At 43.5% G+C, this 21327-nt stretch overlaps 1 protein-coding gene across 6 annotated transcripts in view; it reads right to left on the minus strand.

The window, feature by feature from the left end:
* Dgki (diacylglycerol kinase iota) overlaps positions 1–21327 on the minus strand; it is a 455950-nt gene that overhangs the window by 244997 nt on the left and 189626 nt on the right. For all 6 annotated transcript variants that reach the window (XM_085683757.2, XM_085683755.2, XM_085683753.2 and 3 more), the window contains exon 6: positions 13919–13984. In XM_085683757.2, coding sequence (XP_085539883.1) covers positions 13919–13984 — 66 coding nt within the window. The remainder of the gene's footprint in view (positions 1–13918; positions 13985–21327) is intronic.

Consider the following 21327-nt stretch of genomic DNA (forward strand, 5'->3'; position numbering starts at 1 on the left):
GAAGGTATCTAAAACTATCTTAGAGGTTGTACCTTCAAAGTCCTGGCGACACATCTCACTAATGCATATATGCAGGAGAGAGAACCCGAGCCTGGAGGGTGCAAGATAAACAGGGGTGGGATGCAAAGGTGCATAGAGCCTCTCTGGGTGGGAATGTTCTTCTATAACATAATGCATTCATTGTGACCATAACAAGTTAATGCCCTAGTTATATTATACATATTGGACATGACTGTTGAACCAATAATAGATGAATTATCAGGAGCCACAGAAGACAATTCTAACACTAAAACCAGAATGAGAACCTGAGCAAAGATGTGATCTATGCTATGTACAATAGAGATAGCTGAGTTACAGTGACATAGGCAGAAGCAATTGAAATTTCACAGAATCTACCATGCTTGAGAGCTGCACTGGGTACAAAAGGGAAGTCCAGTTGACTAGGGTCTCTAAGAGGTCCACAGGACACAGCATCGACCCAAGCTATAATATTTGCATTACTGAGAAAGTCGCTGTCATGTCAAGAGAACCCCAAACAGACCTCCTTTGAAGCTTCACCCTGATGGGAAGAAGTGCCTCACAGAGTGAGCAGTGTAATAGAAATTGGCATTTAGAAGAACAAAGCCATAGGAATAACGTGACAGCACTCAGCCATCAAAGCACAATGGTGTGCTTTTGTGAACTGATGATGCGGCCTGGAGAGCAAACATAACCAGTTAATATGCCCAACATGCAGAGAAGCAACAAGACTTCTGATAAAAAGTCTCAGCCAACGGAATCAAAAGAAAGCATGAATGAAGGATCACAACAACGGGGAGAAGGCAAATGGTAGGTACAATGAAGTCACGGTCCTTTGCTCTGTTCCTTGACAAATGTCAAAGACAGAACCCATGGACTGAAGGTGTGGGTAGGATCCCTAGGGCTGCAGCAAGGCCCATAGTAACATTTCACTGTTTGTTTCTCACTAAGATAACTTGTGGCCGTAATGTAGGTAGCTGAGAACTGAGGAGAGAGAGATTCAAATTATTTGAAGGAAATTGGGTAGGTGTTCAAGTTAATGCGTCTATCCTCACAGTGAGGCAACATCACTGTTTTCTCGTGTAGACAGGGGAGGAAAAGAAGAAAAGAGGAGGAGTGTTGGGACACTCAGTGTCAGTGTGGGACATCTGACAACAGCCGTACAGATGGCTCAGGGGTTAAGAGCGCTGACTGCTCTGTCCAAGGTATTGAGTTTGATTCCCGTATGTGCTACCGATGTCTAGCCCGTTATTAAAAAAAGAGAAATGTGTACAGATGCATGATATGTTGATTGTGTTGTCTTTTGTGTTCTGGACTGGAGAAAGACATTTGATTCTAGGAACTGCTAAGAAAGGTATTTTGACTTTAAAATATGGGCCTAAGGATTTGATGTTTTGGAAAAGAGGTTCTGTTTTTGTCTCCACAGATGATGAGAGCCTAAGGATTTATTCGAGATTCATGTGGTTTGAATCACCGAGACCTCCTGAAAGGTTGCAGTAAATACCCCTAAGAATGCAGCGTCCCGGCTCAGCAGGAAGTAGCCAGACAAATTGACAGCGCCCAAATTCCCTAAAAGATTGTCTAAGTGGGGCCCCTTCAGTGGTTGCAGAGCAGCAAGCTTGCTTCCCTGAGTTCTTTCCCTGAGTTCCGCTCCACTCCATGCACCGGTTTGGACCCAGAACGAATGCAGCTGGGGCTAGAAGGCAGCTGGAGCAGAGCTTTGCTAGGTGGCTGTGGTGGAAGGCACATTGCCTCAGCCCAGTTGGTGCCTAGCCTGGCGGATGCCACAGCAGTGCCAGGAGTGTCAGCAAATGCAACAAGGGCTGGAGCTGAGACAAGCTGGGGCACAGACCCCACTGGGCTGCCTGAGAACGCAGCAGAGGGACAAGAAGGCAGTGGCAGTTCTAGGCTCTGCACACCGAAGAGTCTGCGGCAGAGCGAATTTAAATCAACAGACTGCCCTATTGTAGGAGCAGGTGGACTTATGGCTAGTACAACAAATGTCTAGTTCACATCTGTTAATATTGCTAATGCCTCTTATGTGGTGAAACAACTCAATGGTTACGTGAATAGCCCTTGAAATGTTACAATTAGCACACCAGATTGTAACTGTTTCAGCTAAAGGGGAGGCTGGGTCCAGTGGTGATTGGGGATCCTATTGCTGGCAATCTTAATGCCTGTTGCCATGGGCATTCATTTCTGAATCCTGTGTAGGATCAAACAACCCATGAGAATGCAGCATATGGTCACTTAGCAAGTCCTTCTGAGCCTACTGGCCAGTAATTCGAATGTACTCCAGGTTTGGTTGCAAATACTACACCAACAATGAAGACTCCTCCGTAGATGGGCAACTTCTACAGAAGAGGGCCCGCCTAAGACAGGGAAGGGGCCTCCCAAAGACGGGAAAGGGTTTACTCTTCTGAGATGATCTAAGATAGAAGGGTCTTCTGTTTTATAAAAAATTTAGGGGAGAGATGTTGGGATTAATGAATCCTGGCCTTCAGCTGGATGTTGGGACTAATGAGTTCTGGCCTTCAGCTGCTCTTCCCTCCTAGAACCTTCTAATTAAAGTCACTAGAAACTGTGCCTAGTTTAGAGGATCAGAGGATGGGATTATCACCTGTCAGCCATTGACTGCAGTGTATTTAAGCCTCCATGGTGTTAATAAAGGGAGCTTTCTGAACCAGCGTTTGGAGGTCCGTGTGTCGGTCTGTCTCTGCGTATGTCGATTTGTCTCTGCGTGAGTATTCTCAACCTCCAGCCCCTTGCCCGAAGCTCGCGAACTGGGTTCTAGAGAACAGAGCACAGACCCGGGGGTGCGGTGCACGACAGGAGAGAGAGAGGCAGGGGTAGTAACAGGAAAAGGGAAAGAGAAGCGAAGAAAAAGAGCAGAGGGTCAGGAGAAGAGACAGGGGAGTGGAAGGGAGGGGGAAGAAGATGGAAAAGGAGGTCTATCTCGGACTAAGGCTCATTTGTTCACCGGTTCTGCCTGTTCTTTAATTATAAAATAAGAAAGGACACATCTGATGATAATGGGCAGGTCCCAGTGCTGCTTCTGAGCCCCTTGGGAAAGGACTAGTATAGCAACAACACCCCAGTGAGCATCATGAAGCCCTCCCAGCCACACATAAATCAAAAGTAATGTATTCTCAAAGCACTGGGGTTAGATGGCTTGAGTTACAACAGTATTGGTTTTCACATTTACTTATTTTCCTCTGTATTTTTGTGTGAGACGTGTGTGTGTGTGTGTGTGTGTGTGTGTGTGTATGCTTGTGCATGTGTGTGTATGTCTAGAGGCAGAGGTGTGTACCTCCACTCCATTTGCCAGTTTCACTACAAAAAACAAGGCGCTACCAAAGAAAAGTACTGAACTATCGGGAACTGACCCAGCAGGCTGTGATTAGAGCCTGTGATTAGAATCCTACCAAGTTCAGGATCTTTCAGCACTTAGTATATGACATAAGGCTGTTGATTTGCCAGATAAATTCTCTTCCATTCTTCTCTGAAAAGAAACTTTAAAAAAAATTATTTGCACTTCCGTGTTTTTCTATGCACTCACAATGGTTTTTCTAAGCTTGTAGCTCCCTTGGCTGTCACCCAGGTGCAGTGACAGGTACCTGAACCAAAGGACACTGCCCATCACTTGCTCTGCAGTATCAGTGGCATCGTGTTAAAGTGAGTGAACAGGAAATGCCAGGTCCACTGAAGGTCTTAGAAAGGGAGAGAAGGTGGGCATACAAACCCTACAAACAGTCACAAAAGCTCACGCTAATGAAGCCTCTGAGGTTCAAGGATCCAAGGCATGCTAAAATAGTCTCTCCACTACAAAGGGCATTTTTGTCACTTCTTTGGTTTTCAGAGAGAGTTGCTTCCACACTCAAGAGTACTTCATGATCCACTTAGTGGATGGTATTAAATGTTCCTTGCTTACTGTGCGATCCAAAACAGGAAAGAGTTTTCCCACAAGTCCTCTCTGAAATAAGAGTAGCCCTGCCACTCCAGCTGCTTAGAGGGATAGAGAAGGAGAAATGATCCTTGTGACATAAGAAATATTATAATACAGACTCTAGGGCTCCAAAACAAGCATATGCCCTCTGCAGGAAAGGATGGTACACTTTGCAAAAGCAGCTAGTATTGTGTTGTTATGCTCTGGTGCAGGACTATCTGGCCATAAGTCACCGCTGTCATGAGTTGGGTTGTTTCATAAAGACTGTATTAAGTGAAACTACCTGAACTCTGGCATAAGCAGGACCAAGAATTCACTAAGGCATGTCTCAGAAGTCCTGTATCATCTCCTGTTATAGGTCTTTCCCTAGATGTGTGTGTGTGTGTGTGTGTGTGTGTACATGCACATGTAGAAATATGTAGAAGACTGTGCTGTCCATCTGGAGAAGGAGAGAACCTCTGAGTTTGGAACATGAGTAGGTCAACTTGGCGTGTAAGTGCAGGACAAAAGTAGATTATGGTTGCCAAGATCTGCTCAGAGTCATTCAGAGACATAGGTAAGAACTCTTCATCATAGACATAAATTCAAGTGGAACAATTGGCTGTTACCGTTGTCTAAAAAGATTGTGGCTTGACATTAAGATATATGAGGGCTTACAGTGATATTGAATGGCTTGGCTAGTTGATCAGGTGCTTAGAAAAAGCAAGGGGTCTGGAGAAGAGTATTGTGGATGAACATGAAAGGAAAACCGTGAAGATCATTGTCTTGTATCTTAATGCCCACTAGAAAGAACTCACCCTGTAAGAACTAAAAATGCAGATATAACAGTTAGTATCACAGTCTGCTATCCCTGGCACCATTTGGTTCTGAGGAAGCAGCAAAAGATGTTTAGTCCAATAGTGTGGGCTTCCTCTCACAAAAATGAGCTAGCTACCGTCACTGCTGAATAGCACCTGCCAGTGAGAGACATTGAATCTTGAGCACCCACTGTGGCGTCATCTCTCAAACTGAACAGCCAGTTCCTTAGAAGAGAAACAATGACACTGAAGTCTTTGCTAGCAGAGCAGCAGCTCACCTTGACCGGAATCAACACCCCTCCAGTGTCGGGCACGCCTGTGCAAGACCGTCACAACACGGTACCCATTCAGAGTGAGAATGTCACCATGAGCTACACTGGTTCTGACATGTTACACCCTAGCCATAAGTCCCTCAATTGACAGAGACGCAGTGGGCTTTTGAAACTAAACATAACAGAGGTTGAACTTTGAAAGGAAATCCTACAAGCACCATGCTCACAAAATCCCAGCCTCTGTGCGGAGCTGTGTCTCCTGCAGAAACTAAGAAGAGGCAGCAGCGCTGCCCTGCAGACATCTATTCCCACTGCTGCACTTGGGAAATCTGTCATTCTCGCGCTCCTAACCTGGGTTCTGAGAATCTGAGATCATGCAGAGAATATCTCCACCATGGGACATAACTGGAAGAGCTCAAACCTTGAATTAGCAGTGCCTCTATTTATTCAGGATCAAGAGGCCAGTAGGCACAGAGAGGAATCACCACATGGTGGAGAGTAATTGAACTTCCTTCTTGGGAGGAACACAGTTGTTACTTAACAATGGAGACCTGAAGACTACACCTGGTACCCGGGGAGTCTTGTATAGCCCAGAACATTTTTCATGATAAACAAAAAATGACAGAAGGCAAGACCTGGGGTCAAACCACCCAAGGGAAGGGGCCCTGTTTCCCAGACACACACCAGGGACGCCATCTACACTAGAAGGGCTAGTTAAGAGTGGGGTACAGCTACAGCGGCTTCTTCACCGGCACTGGACTAGTCCATATTCAAAGGCGATGCTGCCTTACTGCAGTTGCCTCTAGCCGGCAGAAACTGATGCATAATTCGGAATCACTAGACCTACACCCTGGACTTTTACCAGAGTAATTGACCAATATTTCCTGGACAACATCCTAACCCACTTGGACATATCTTTAGACTCATCTAACTTGTTTTTAAAAAATCCGGGTATGTATTTGAAGTAGTTTTTCCCAGAAGCTCCATTTACAAGAATGTGTATCTGGGCTCCTGCTTCTCAGTTAGCTACTCCGTGCACATTTCTCTATCAGGATAGGAAAATTAAGCAATAGTTTTACTGCTGTAGAGACTGGTTTAAAAATACATGAGGGAAGTTCCCCTCAACAAAATAATTTATCTCATATATGATTTCTTATGCTAGTTCATCATACCCTGGTGTGGGAGAATTGTCTGTATTCTGTCAATTATATTTTAAATAAACGCTGACTGGCCAGGCAGGAAGTATAGGCGGTCAACCAGACAGGAAGTAGAGGTGGAGCAAAGAGAACGGGAGTATTCTGGGAAGCAGGAAGCTTCCTCCGCCATTCCTGCCCAGACCACCGAAGAAGCAACATGTGAGCTGACAGCTGAAAAAGGTACCAAGCCATATAGCTAACATAGATGAGAATAATGGGTTAATATAAGCTCTAAGAGTTAACAAGAAGCCTGAGCTAATGGGCCAATCAGTTTATAATCTTATGGAGTCCTGTGTGTGATTTTCTTTGGGACTTGCTGGTTGTTGGGTACCGGGCGGGACAGAAACCCCCAACAAGCCAGTTGTCATGTTACAATACCCTTTCCTTTTTTATTACTGGGATAGGACCCAGGTCTTCAAGTATGCTAAGCAAGCCCCAATTCACTGAGTTCCAACACATGTTGGTTTATTTTTTTAAGTTTTATATCCTTTTATTTCACACGTAAGAGTGTTTGCCTGTGTGCATGTACATGCACCAAGTCTGTGCCTGCTGACCACAGGGGTAGAAGATGCTGGCTCCCTGGGAACCTGAGTTCCCAGAGGGTTGCGAGCTGCCATATAGGCGGTGGGAACTGACTCTGTGCTCTCTGCAAGAGCAGCAAGTGCTCTTAGTCCCTGAACCATATCTCCAGCCCCTCCAGCCCCACATTGCTCTCTTTTGCAATTGAAGGAGGGTTTATATGGCATCGCTGTCGGAAGTGTCTGACGCTCCAAAGCCCTACACCGAGACAGGGCGAGAAGTAGGCTTTTCCTCAGAAAGTGGACCGAGAAAAGTGGCGTGATGCTTTGGGAACCCTTTTCTCCTACTGGGTTGCCTCCTCTAGTCTTAATAGAAGAGGGGGAGCCTAGTCTGAGTGCAGCTTGGTGTATCACGGCTGACCGGTTCTCATGGGAGGCCTGTCCTTTTCTGAAGAGAAAGAGGAGTGGATGGGGGGAGGTTTGGGAGGGACTGGGAGGAGAGGAGGGAGGGAGGAGGAGATGTAATGGGGCTGGGAAAAAACAATTAATTAACTAATCTTATTAGTTAATTAGAACAGTTTCTTTTTTAAAGAAATGATTCTAAAACATCTGCAAAATAAAATTAAACTAAAATTTTTTTAAAAAAAGGTAAAAGAAAGAAAAGTGACTTGAAACGGTGGTGAGCATCAAAGACCATAATCGTGTCTTCCACAGATGGGTTCCTAAAGAAAGCCGACACACAGTGAATGGTGGCTGGGAAAGCCGCTGTACTTCCGCTCTGCAGCACCCCAGGATGTTGCAGGAACGTGCACAGTCCAGCCGGTAAAGGTCACCTTGGTGGGATCAGAACCTCTGCATCATTCACTGGCTGCTCCTCTGCTCCAGCCCTTTTTTCTCTCTCATCTAGCATGGTTCCTTTCGACCTTCTTTCCTCTCCTGTAAAGCAGGGATTTTATAGGTTTGAGATATTTTTTTTTAATCACTCTCTTTTCTCTCTTCAACATCCGCTCCTTTCCCTTCTCTCCAATGCTCAGTTCTATTTCTGCCGTTCTGTGGCTTTCTAGGAGAAGGGGTTACTTTTCCCACTGTGGTAATTGAGTAAAGCAACTTAAGGATGGAAGGGTTTGCTGGGCTAACAGATATGGTGTGTCGGGGCAGAGAAGGCCCTAGGGCAGGAGCCTCAGGGCACCAGGGCAGGAGCCTCAGGCAGCTGCTCACACTGTGTCTGCAGCTGTGAAGCAGAGAGAGGGCGGGGCAGTGGTGTTCTGCTCGGTTTCTTCTTTTTATTCACACCCCCACACACACACACTGCACCCTGAGGAATAGCACTGCAAGTGTTCAGGGTGGAAGCCAACATTTTGGAAGCACCTCACATGTAGGGCCTTGTCTCCCCTTACTCCCTGGAGTGAGTCTCTGAAGACAGTTCTGGTCAGCCAGCTAAGCTTCCTGCTAGTTTCTGTTATCTCCGCTGTAGCCTGGTGATTTAGCCGTAGAACTTTGTTTTCTCTTTGGCATGGCAATTTCCCACCTGCCCAGGAGAGTGCCTACAGGGCGCCAAGTTCTCTCTCCGCTTGGCCCACTGTCTGCCGCTGCTCTCCACCACCAACCCCCTGCCTGGGAAGAAATTTCCAGGTCCCATACAGCACCAGTTTCCCCTCTGGTTGGGAGGGGGTTCCCTTATTGGGGCCAAGGTATATTAGCCTTGTATTCAGCTAAATAAAATGGCATTCGGCTATCTCTTGACGAATGACCCAGGTCTCTTTGTGTGTGTGTGTCTTTTATTTCAATCTCCAGGCCTTTGCCCCAAACTCGTGATTGTGATCAGTAGGGAGGCGCGGACCGTACGGAGAGAGGGTGTCGCAGAACTGATTGGTACACTCACAGTTGTGTTTCCATGGTGATTCTAAATCCTGTCAAGTTCACAATCAAGGTTAACCACCACAGAGGTCTGGTACAAACAACAGTGTTTGCATATGCTATGCATCTTATATGCACACACACACACACACACACACATACAGAGAGAGAGAGACTCTAAGATTCTCAAGACCACATATTTTATCAAGTTAAAAAGGAAATAAGTTACATATTTCTTCTTTCTCTTCTGATACATATTAAATTGCTTTTATTATTTGGATATAGTGTACAATTATTTTTTCATGTACAAAAAGGAATTAGTTTTTTTAATTAATATTTAAGTCTCATATTCATATACCCTTGACACCAAAAAGGCTTTACAAGTATTGTCTCACAATATTTTTGTGTCTTTGAAAGAGAGAGAAAAGCAAATATTTCAAGTTTCTCAGTTGACTTTTTTTAGTTTGCTTCTCGACTACTATATTTGAAGTGGTCATTTTACGAAAATGTTTTTACTTGAAAAGTATCACATTACATTTTGACAAAACTCAGAAGGGTTTTATAAAACTCAGTGCACATAGAGAATGCATGCTAAGATCAGGATCATGAAAGGTTAGAAATTAAATTGAAGATTTATCACCAGGCTTATGCCTAGAGTTAGATTCTGGGAAAAAAAAGAAAGATAAAAAGAAGTGGGGTATGATGTGCACCCATTAAAAGAAGGAATAAAAAGGAGGACGGAGGACGGGAGGACATTTGTCTCAGGACTGTCTGCCTCGAGATCAGAAGAACCATAGCAGGAGGGAAGCTGATACTGGCTGGGACATCAGGAAGAGTTTCCATTCTGGCTCCACCCTGTATTTTTGAACTCTGTCCCATGTACAATAAGTTCACATACAGCCCCAGTGGTAGCAACCAGAAGGGAATGTGAGAGAGGGCAACTGCTGAAGAAAGAGCAAAGGATTCTGGGGGTAATCCTGCTACTTCATGGGGTATATGACAGGCCAAAGGCAGAGGAGGAGTAGCAACCACAAAACGGCTCTGCAGGGTAAAACCAAAGGATACATCCACCTGGGGCCTGCAGACAAACCCTGAGCATCTTGTCTCCTGATTTTCAATGCCTTTGTGATGCAAATAAAACACAAATGGCTGTAGATTTTAAATACACAACTTGATGAGTTTGGAGATAAGCATATACCTGTGAAACCAGATCCACAAACTGGGCCAGTGACATATTCATAGCCTCCAAAAGCTTTCTCCCACCTGCTTTATTTTCAGAAATAAGAAAGCTTACATAAAGGCTGGGGGCGTAGCTTAGTGGTACAGTGGTCTCCTAGATATCCTGAAACCCCAGGTTCAATTCCAATCGCCACAAAAAGCAAGGAAGAAAAACAAGAAGAGTGAGAAAGAGGGAGGAAGTAAGTTAATTTACATAAGATCAACCCTCTTAGCAAAATACCATGTAGCCAACACAACATGGTTGACTCTAGGCACCATACTACACAGTAGATAAAAGACCTACTGGATTTGCATGACTGAAACTTTGTACCCTTTGACATCCAGCTCCTCCTCCCTGCATGAGCCCAAATGAGATTACGCTAAGTGAAATAACCAGATGACAAGGAGGGCCCCATGAAACCACCTCTATGCTGCACCTAATGCAGGGAAGAGTGAAACTGATGAGTCTCCATCATCGCTGGCTCTCAGCTACAGATAGGAGAAGAGCTCGGCTTCACGCAGGTCTCCTGGCAGGGGCCACGCGGAGAGCTCAGGCAGCTCTTATGCCCTTGCTCCTCCTCCATGACCTTCCACGGCTAGTGGTAAAAAGCCACTTCTGTTACAGCAGGACAAACACACAGGCAGGCAAACGACAAAATCTGCCCAACCAGTGCACACAGACTCACCCATGCACATCCTTCCACTCCTCAGCTCAAACCCAGCAGAGCGCATGGAAAGTTGATTCTGGTGCACACACATTTCCAGGTCACTGAAGTATGGGTCTTCCATTTGTTTAATGGAATACCCCTCAACGTTCCAGGAGAATACTTGCCCTTTTTTCTCGGCCCAGAATCCCTTTCATTGTACTATTCACAGAATGTTTCCAATTCCCTTCTCATTTACCTATTACAAAAGCTATCATGTGTACTTTAAGTATATATTTTACATACTACTCCTTAGATTCATCTTAAGTTTGTTTTTTAACAATATCCATTACAACCAAAGAGTACTTTTCACATTTTCCTGCTATATATACTTAACTACATGAAATGCATACATGTGAAAGTATGTCTTCCATTAACAAATAATTCACACTGATGTGTCTGTCCTGTCTAGTTAGGGAACTGAAAAGCTTCAGACCCAAGTTTCACTAAGTATTATGATATAAAAAACTGCTTTCAAGATTTGATGTCTGGGGGCTGATGAGATGGCTCAGTGGGCCCAGTACCCAGCACCCACAGGGGGGCTAACAGTGGTCTGTAACTCCAGTTCCAGGGAATATGACACCCTCTTGTGTGAGTAGGTACTTCATGCATGTAGTGCACAGATAAATGCACAGGCAAACCATCTATACACATAAAGTAGAAATAATATTTTTAAATGTTATAAAGTGTGCTTAATACTTTGTAATTATTAAATATTTAAATATTGACTTAAAAATTTCAAAAGCAGCTGTTTTGTTTTGCAATGCTTTTATGTTCTCGAATAAAGAGATGAAAGATACGTTTTCAGACTGTGATGGACAAGCTTGTCTCTATACTTACACTGACCACTCGGTAGGTTTAAAAGCCTGAAAGAATGGAGGGTCATTATAACCATTATTATATTTTTCCTCTGCCTTTTGATATTCTAAAGAACTTTAGACAACTAATTACTGAGTGCATTTAGTTTGAATGAACACAATAGATATGGTGAAGAATAATTAGTTACAGGCAGGCTAAAGTATGTATCCTGGCTTTAACCATAGATGGCAAACTCTATAGCCCATAGAACAAAATTGACATTTACGGGCTGGCCTTGGGCTCTACTTTGCATGGGCTTTGGCCATTAGTGACTGGAAACAAATGGGGATATGTATGCCCCTAGCTGGCAGGACATCTCAGCTGGTGAATGGTGTGATCTTCACAGGCTCTGGTCTCTTTGGTTCCCCTGTCAGTGGGCATCTTAGTGATCCCCATCTTCCCCCACTACACCATTTTAAGTATTTTCTTTATGTATCAAACCCTGAGGTGTGACTCATCAGAGTGACATAAGTGCGAGTGTCTCATCTCTCTTCTGACTTCGCTCTGCCTCTTTGACAACAAGAACTCCGAGCGACAATGTAAAACTGTGCACAATGGTTGCACACGCGGTAGACTGGGGTTCAGCTCCTGTTAAAGAATTATGCACTTTTGCATCAGAGGCTCTCTCATGAGATAGCCACTAACAGCCATACGTGCAGAGCCAAATGCACATTCGAGCCTCAAGAGAACATTGCTCCAGGTATTTATCTTCTTGTTGAGTTAAAAAGTAGACATTGAAGCCATCGAGAAGTCACTAGCATTCCCTTAAAATCCCCAAAGTTTACAAACCACCAAAAACCACACTCAAAGTTATATACACATAAAGAAGTTTTCCTAAGTGAAGTGTTTATTTCTTAAGTGGCAAAATTAAGGAGCACACCCTCCCTCTTCTGCTCTCCTCTGGTTGCTCTCCCTTCTTTCTGTCTATCTCCCTGTCTTTATCTCTGGTTCCTTCCCTCTCTCTCTCTATCTCTCTATCTCTCTATCTCTCTATCTATCTATCTATCTATCTATCTATCTATCTATCTATCTATCTATCTATCTATCTATCCATCACATGCACGCACGTGTATGTGTGTGTAGTGTGTGTGTCCACCTGTGTATAAGGGAGAGGTTGAATAGGGTTTAGAATCTAAGCAAGCGTGACAACTGACATCAGTACTAATAGAAGTTACATAAAGACCTGGACTTGACGTGACTTTGCAATCCCTTCCTCTGTAAATAGAAGCAGAGTCATTAACTTGCCACCAGTCTGAGGGAGAAGCTGGGATCCAGTGAGGGTTATCTATTACCCAACAAGAAAACATATCACTAAAAGCATCCATCTCATAACTGCTTGAGTCTAAGACTTTATAGGCAACAGGACTTTAAATGCAGGATACGAACACAAGAGCACTGTGTATATGGGAACTTTGTGTGATGAGCCAGGACTTGTCCACTGATACCCATGGTGTTTGGCAAACTGTAAGCACTTGTGGATGCTGCTGAAGAACCCGGGCCAGGGAAGGAGGCAAGGCCACAGCATCACAGGGTACAAAGAGTCCAGTAGCACTTCCACACTAGCTGACTAAGCCACCATAAAAGGAGGCTACAAAGACGGTGCAATATGGCTCCAGGGAATATTCCTCACAAAAGACATTGTGTTTATGGGTTCTAATTTAATGAAATTCTTTCAGCTCTATTATGGCCTGAACCACTGAGTGGTGTGAAGTACAGAGCTCTCCAGGATGATGTTTTTCCAAAGAAGGGGAAGCATTCATGGGGACATCACCACAATCACTTCCTGGACTCCGAAACTGGCTCCTCTACCCTCAGCCTCCTCTTCCACATCCTATCCCTGATCTCTCAAATTACATCTCTCTCTGCAAAAGCAGAAGTCTTCTGCTTCCAGTAGGACCCACGCTGAGTGGTACACTTTCATCCTCCCATCAGACCATGGCATCTATAAAGTCGGTCTTTGTATACTGGGGAAAGCTATGTCTCAAATAAATAGAGGTCAGCACACTGCCCACCATTCTTCCCCACCTCACTCTCCCGAGCATCCCTGAATCCAGAGGGGTGAACAGAAACACCGGAAAAGAAAACATCTTTTACCAGAGACTGGATAGTGTCCCAGGAAAGCAACACGTTTCTACCTTTGACCATGTGATGTTCTAGACAGTTCCGCACAGTGGCATGTAACATGATATATATATTCCCACCTGTGTATCAGCTCGACTGCCCTGTTTTTCATTTTATTTTTTGATAATGCTGATCAAATAAAAAAAGAACTTTAACAAAACAGTAAAACTTCCTTTTTCAACAGGTCCTTGCACCAATGTAGCCATCTCTCTGGAAGAAAAAAATCATTTCCTTTTATTTAGATTGCCATTGATCGTAGAGACGTCTAGATGAACCAAAAGGGAGAAAGAAGGCCTACCAGGAATAAAACCGATACAGGGAACATCACATTTAGAGATGGGACTCATCTACCTCGGGAGCTTGCCAAGGCCCAAGGAACCTGCTGCAGTGGCCGTGGGTGGCTGGGCCCTTACCTTACCACACTGCTTACATTTTCCATCTTGCCGCCGCCTGTGAACCCAGTGATGGCGCACAAAGTTCTGCAAGAAAATCAAGAGAAATGAATAAGTTTTTCATCTGCAGCCCTCGGTGTTCCCTGTTCGATGTTCTGGATTGGAGATTCCTAAAAGCTGCAATCCAAACCCAGAGAAGAACAAAAGCAAACACGTTTAGGTGGGACTCGTGCAACAATAAGAGTGAGCACACTTGGAATCAAGGAAGCTCCTTCTCCACTTGTGGTCAAAATCTTCCGCACTGTGCGGTCCACCGACCCCTCCTCCAGCCTTGTCTTTCCAGGGCCCAGGGCACAGCAGAGGGCACTCACTGCAGTTTCCTATGAGTAAAGCACACGCAGTGGGTGAAGAGTCTTTAGCTGCGAGGTGGCTGCGGCTCATAAAAGAAAAACCCAAAGAGCGGTGAGAATCTGAAGTGGGAGAAGCTGATGGGATAATCTCCAATTCAACTGAACAATGCACACACAGTACTTCATAGGGCGGGATGTGCCACACTATACTAAACCTTCTAGCTACAAGGAACTGAAAGGATCATATTATCAGGAACGTTTCCTGATATGGGACATTGATTTGAGACACGAGATAAAGTGAAAGAAGAGAAACGTCAAAGAAAAGAGAAGCCAAAGACATGAAGGTTGGCATATGGATGACAATTGTTCATGTGTCATTCTTAGTCACCTTGAACTAGACCGGTGTTCAAGGTTGATTCTTGTCATAGGCTGTAGGAAAGTCTTTCTTCCCAAGTGATGATCATCACTGGGGTAGACTCAAGCAACTCAGTCTCCTTTGGCTATTAGAATGCACCGCAAGAGGGCATGTCATCTACAGACTAAAGATGGAGAGGAGTCTTAGCATCCCTCATTCCTCTTACACCAACAATATAAAGTGCTTCCTTCCCTCCGACTCCTGTCCTTTCCTGGAAAACACACTTTGCCTGATGCTAGAGCATCATAGAATTCAGCTACAAACCATATTCTCCCTTTAACCGTATCTTTAACGTATGTTGCCAGCGGATTACCTATTACATAGCATAGACAATGTTCTACATGGAGACAGACAAAGAAAGCAAATCTGTCTAGACCCACACCACCTTGAGCATGCCTGGTAGAGGAAGCTAAGCAGAGATGGGGCTGGTTAATACTTGAATGGGAGAAAATAGACCACTGTGAAGGGAAAGGAGGGAGAGAGAGATGGAGGGAGAGAGGGAGGGAGGAAGTAGAAAAAGAAGAAGAGGAGGAAGAGGAAGAAGAAGGAGGAGGAGGAGAAAAAGGAGAAGGAGGAGGAGGAGGGAAGGAAAAGAAACAGAGGAGAAATGGAAGGAGGAAGGCTGGTTGCTTGTGTCAAGACCTGAAATTCTAGGCAAGACCTCCAACAAGCATTAGTACTTTTAATGCTAATATGTCACTTCAGTTTCTCTTAATAATGTCAAAGCAATTTAAAATAAAGCAAAATATGGTCCCCAGAGGGACAATGGTGTTTTGATGATAGTAAGATGATCCCAGGAATCAGTGTAATTTTCATCTTGCTTTTCCTACGGCTGCCATTCAGTAAAACAAAACTCAATTTTCCACTGTTCTCAGAAAGAAGTTAATAAGAATAGCTAATCCTTACTAAGTAGTCCTTTACACTTTTAACAATATTTTATATATAGTAATTGTTTTAATCTTCATGAGAATGATAATGGGTAGAGATCCTTCTTAGTAGGAAGGCACCAGAAAAGTTCCAGAGCTATTAAATACTGAAATGTCTTAATTTGGGTCAACAGTTGTGGTTTAGTGTTCTCACATCTCCTGCCTCCTCTTCTGCTGTTACAGCAATTGCTGCCACATGTCCTTCCGTCCTGGAAATATGTCTACCTCCTCATTAGCAAGCAATTGGAATGTAATTGTCCAAGCTATTTAGTATGAAGATCCTCTTCCAATGAGAGATCCTCAGGTTACTGGAACGATCCTAATGATTCTCCCTGAATAAGTTCAGAGGACTGGGCTGGCACAGGTGATTCCAGCCGCCTGTGGAAGCTTCAGCACCCACATGGACAGTGGCTGTCTGTGGTTTCCAAGACAGTAACTGCAAGAACGTGCAGAGTTGCTGGTGCCTAGCCCATTAGTTCAGTGAAAAACCTGCACTGACTGGGAACAAAGGTCCTGGACCACCTAGCTGCTCATTTAGCAGGTGACATTGATGCTGAGCCCGGGGCCTCTTTTAGCGATCAGTACCTCCTTATGAATAAGAACTGGGAAGTACAGGAGTCTCTGCTAACTTCAGTATGCCCCAACTCACAATACTGTAGAGCGCTCCCTGCTGAAGATCTGGTTTTACTTACATAAAGAGAGGTCACTTAAAATGTAAGCATAAAACCAAATTACTACTCTCACTGGCTGAGAGCAGGCTCTCCTCCCCCTGGGTCTCTGCCTCTTTTCTCTGAAAGATTAGATCCATTACTTCCTCATGACATTCCAATAAACAATTGCTATGACCATCAGAAGTCAAAATGTTGAATATCTAAAAATGTCAAATAATAATTAAAAAGCATAGAAACAATTAATATAATAGCTGTTATCTTAGCAAAAACTGAAGAAAAACGAACACCATCACTAATGTTCAGAGAAATTCTCTACTTGGTGAGATTACAAATCACTCAGTGACTATCAATTTAAGAAGAGAAATGTTGGGAGGATTAGATGCAATTATCTATGAGAAATCACAACTGACTCATGGGATCAGTTAGCTAATGACAGCTCCATTCAAAGGATTAAGCCAATAATTCCCACAAATCAGCAGTGACTTAGAAATGAGGTGGCTGACTCGATCATTTGTACCACAACACAGGCCATTTGACAAGCAGACTTATGGCACCCTGACGTTCAGTCCGTTTATGATATAAAACATCGCAACTCTATGGGAAATATTTGTGTGACTTTATGTGACTCTACCATGAGACATCACTCAGATTACCCTTCCAAAGAGTAGATGAGAACTGAAGAAGTGAGAGCAGAGATAAAGTAACCGATTAAGCTGACTAAAACTGTTGTTGCAGGAGACACTAACCAAGTTCCTGAAATCTTTAGTTGTATGATTTGAGATGCCACACACCCTTCTGCGGAGAGTTCTTCTTAGGCCTAATATACACTTATTCTGCAACTAAGGAAATAGTCAATAAATGTTTACTGAACTGAATAGAATCATCAATCTTATTTATCTGATATTTAAACTATGTGGTTACCAATGGGGAGAAGGAGAACCATCAACCAGCTTCCTCAATAAGGAAAAGAAAAGTCATTACCATCAAATCGCTATTGTTTCTAATTTTTTGGCCCAAGGACTTTCAATTTTCATGCCATTTTCTTCTGACTGTCATTCATATCTCCTAAATTATTAGACTGGAATCAGATTCTCCACACTCTTTTCTTTGAATGATTATTCAGAGTTCCTGAATTGTTCGGCTGAAATTAACTGTTTCACATTGTGTTCTTTTGACCACAATTCATATATCTCACATTGGTAAGCTGATATTAGATTTGAGATCCTTATACTGTATATCCTATTGTTGATATATTGTTGTTAAGAAGGTCAACAAAGGTTTCTAAAACAATATCTTTTTATTGTCCATCATAGTTTCGGAATTATTTATATACCACTTCGAGTACTAGGCAAGAAAAAAACTATTACTTATGGGTGTTAAAATATCAATGATACATTATTTCAAGGCTTATATTCAGTATTGGGAGCAAAAGTATATTATATAATTGTTCGGTTACTTTTAAACACCCAATTCAATTAAAAATATTATTCACTGAATACTTGAAAAAAAATTAGAAATCATAATCCAATCCAGCGATCACGAGTGAGAAATCCAACCTCACAAAGGCACAAAATAGGAATCCAATAAGTACTTACTGAGAAACTGCCTTACAAAGATAGGACTCGGTCTTCAGACTCCTACCAGTTAGTATGAAAACAGTGAATGTGGAGTTGAGCCCAGGTCAAACTAATTCTAACAGGAATATTCTTTCATTTACATTAAATGGTTGACTTACAGTCCCTTAATTAAGTAACTTGAGTGAGTCATGGTCACAGGCTTCATCTTCAGAAGCCTTTCATAAATTGCTGACTTGGAAATGAGGTTCTGATTAATTTTGTAAGAAACGGACCTTCTTACAAATGCATCCAGGCAGAAGATAACTCATTGATCATTTGGTCCATCTATGTCCTGGCACAATTATTTTGGGACAAACTCCATGCATATTCCCCAAGGTTTACACTAATGGAGAGAGACACTATCAGAAAAGCCAATGGCAATGTTTATAAATAATTATGGCAAACAGCATGACCTGAATGAACAAGACAAGGTATTTAGCAAAAGTAAGTAAGCTTACTCTTCACAGGGGTCAACAGTGAAGATCAATACAACGAGCTGGTGGTTTACCCCAAAATATTCATATGCTGATATTCTAAACCCAGATATCACTGCCAGGAAAGGAGACCTTAGCAATGTACTTGGGTCAGGAGGATGGAGCCCTCCTCAATAGGATTAGTGCCTTATAGGAGGGACCCCGGGAATCATTGTTTTCTTTCTTTCTTCCATGCAAGGACACAGAAAGGCAAGAGTCTGAAACCTGCAAGAGTGTTCTCACCAGCACCACACCATGCCGGCACTCTGATCTTAGACTCTCCAAAAATATATATAAACAGCCTCTTTACTGATAATGAAATACTCAATGGTAGTTGGTTATAGCAGCCAGAACTGACTAGGACATCCTCTGAGGATATGATGTTTGAACTGAAAAGCTAAATATCTGGAATATTCCTATAGAAAAACATAAATATCCGCAAGAGAGGAAAACCTTGTCCCAAGCCTCTAGAACTTAGAGAATGTCTCTTTGGCAGCTGGAAAGGGATGACACACAAGCAAGGTCAGATTACACAGGTCTTTCAAAAGAAAAAAAAATCAGTAGACAATGTCCCAGTCTGATTACTAGTAAAAAAAAAAATGCTCCTTAAATCATGGGCAAGTTGGAGGAACTAACGGGAAAATCATGAAGAAGCTACCACAGTGGTCAGAGTGAGAAATATTCATTCCTTAGTCAAAGTTGCTGACAGCAGACAGGCAGGTAAATGGATGGATTTGAAATACGTTTATAAATAAAACTGACTGAACTGTGAACTGACAAAGGAATTTGAGGTTGAAAGAAGTGGAGAATCAATATGACACTCCCCTAGTGTCTGCAAATGGACAGCTCATTTTATAAGGTGAAAATAGATTGCGGGAAAAAAAAGTTTTATGGTCATGATAATAGTTTGGGTTTTGATCTATTGTATCTCAGACGACCATGATACAGCAAATGGACATGTCAAATGGACTCTCAAGAATGGAAACTGGGAATAAGCGTAAAGGCAGGAGCTGTCAGCTCTCCTGGTGACAGTGGGCAGAAGCTGGAGAATACAGATGTGTGCTAAACCCAGGGGGCCCTGTAGGGAGGCAGAATCTTAGCATAGGGCACGGAAAGCAGACAGGGATGGCCAAGGAAGCGGCGAGTCCAAAAGAGATGAAAGGGCGCCGCTGGGAGGCAAGAAGAACGGATTGTGTGGATGTTTTGAGTATTTCTGAAAGATTGGATAAAGACAGAAAAATACCTACTGAATTTTGTATGATCATTAGCAACAGTGACAGACACTGATTCAGAAAGCGGACTGAGTAAACTGGACAACAGCAGGTTAATATGCCAGAAGATGGCATACTAAAAATAATCCAGACGGATAACAGTTCCAGGAAGCTTGGCCTAGAGCACAGAACTGGACACCAGAGCAGTAGCTATGGCACAGTTGGGAGGTAAGGAATGCTAGCGTTTTCCTTTGTGAATCTCAGCTGGAAACTGTTCCGGCACACTTCTGCTGCTGGGAAGATTCTAGGTATGGCAGGTGGAGGGTGAAAGGCAAGGAAGGAAGAGAGATCTAGTCCTTGGCAAGACTTTCATAAAAGGCCGAGTTTGAGAGAAAAGAAATATGACAGCCATTGAAACCAATTTTTGAGACTTGCAAAGGAGACGTTTTACATAGGATTTTAACTGAGAGAGAGGCCAAGGGAAAGACAGAAAGAGAAGGGCAGGAACCAGTGGCCGACATATACACTCTTAGGTCGGAAATTCAGTCCCTCCAGCTTAGGAACATAGAAACGCCCCTGGGACTTTCAGAAGAAAAGGGGCTTCCTTTGAGCAGCCCCTGGGTGAGCTCCCAGCAGCATTGCAGCTCAGGACAGCACCGACAGCTTACCACCTCCTCTTTCCACACTTCCCTCACCTCTTGTGGCCAAAGAGTGGGAGAAACCAACCCATGGGAGGGTTAAAACTTCCTCTCTCCACCCCTACCATCTCCCCTCTCATCCTGCTGCCTCTCAATCATCTTGTTTTCATCATAATAAACATTATTCCTCCTTTACCATTTTCCTGTTTTCTTTCTTTTTCTTTTTTTCTTTTTTGAGACATCATCTCACCTACTGTCCAATCTAGCCTCAAACTCCCAGATGCAAGGAATCCTCCTGCCTCTGCCTGTGGGATATCTGACACCACAAGTATTCCCCTTCTCGTCTGGCTTATACAATTGTCTTTTTTTTCTTTACGATGTTTCAAATGGCTGTGATCATCTGTGTGTTCACTCACGTTCTGCCCTACTCTACAAATTTTTCTAGTTTCACAGTCCAAAGAGTCTCTGTCTGTGTTGACCACGCACAGATAGCTTACCATTCTTTTTACAAAGGCACCCACACAGATCTGCACTGGGCAAATTCGTCTCAGGGCAAAGGGGACGCTGTAATCCTGATACTTCTACAAGTAAACCCATCAGTTCTCCAGCGCATCCTTGGGCCAACCTCCAGTCATCTTCCTCCAACAGGAGCTTGACTTATTCTAAGGACCACTGCCTTCCCATCCAAAACCCACCCTTTACTAAATTCTGCCAATTTGTCTTCTTTAGATTTTAATGCGCGAAAACAATCCCACACCAGTTAGGATTTAAGGGGGTATTTATTTTTGGGGGGTAAAACTTACAAAACACTAACCGTTAGGAAAGGAGCCTAGTCGCTGGAGCAGGAGCCTGAACCAAGTGCCAGAACCAAGAGAGGGAGCCGAGGCTTGCTGCTCTTTTTTAAAGAGAAATATACCATGCCCCAGTGGGCTGGTATTTCAGTGGCTATTGGCTGAAGGAGCGGAAGGCGCTCCCGCAGCAAGATTCATCTCACCACACCATGTTTCTCTGAGGTTAGATGCAATCATTTCTTAACCAGTCTACGGCAGGAGCTACTCACACTGTCTCTATGTCCCCAGTAGTGTCACCCCTTAACTATGTGATGTTTCCGTCACGCTGCAGTCAGCATA

This window comes from Myodes glareolus, chromosome 25 (assembly GCF_982192425.1).
Source record: "Myodes glareolus chromosome 25, mMyoGla1.1, whole genome shotgun sequence".
NCBI classification, from domain to species: Eukaryota; Metazoa; Chordata; class Mammalia; order Rodentia; family Cricetidae; genus Myodes; species Myodes glareolus.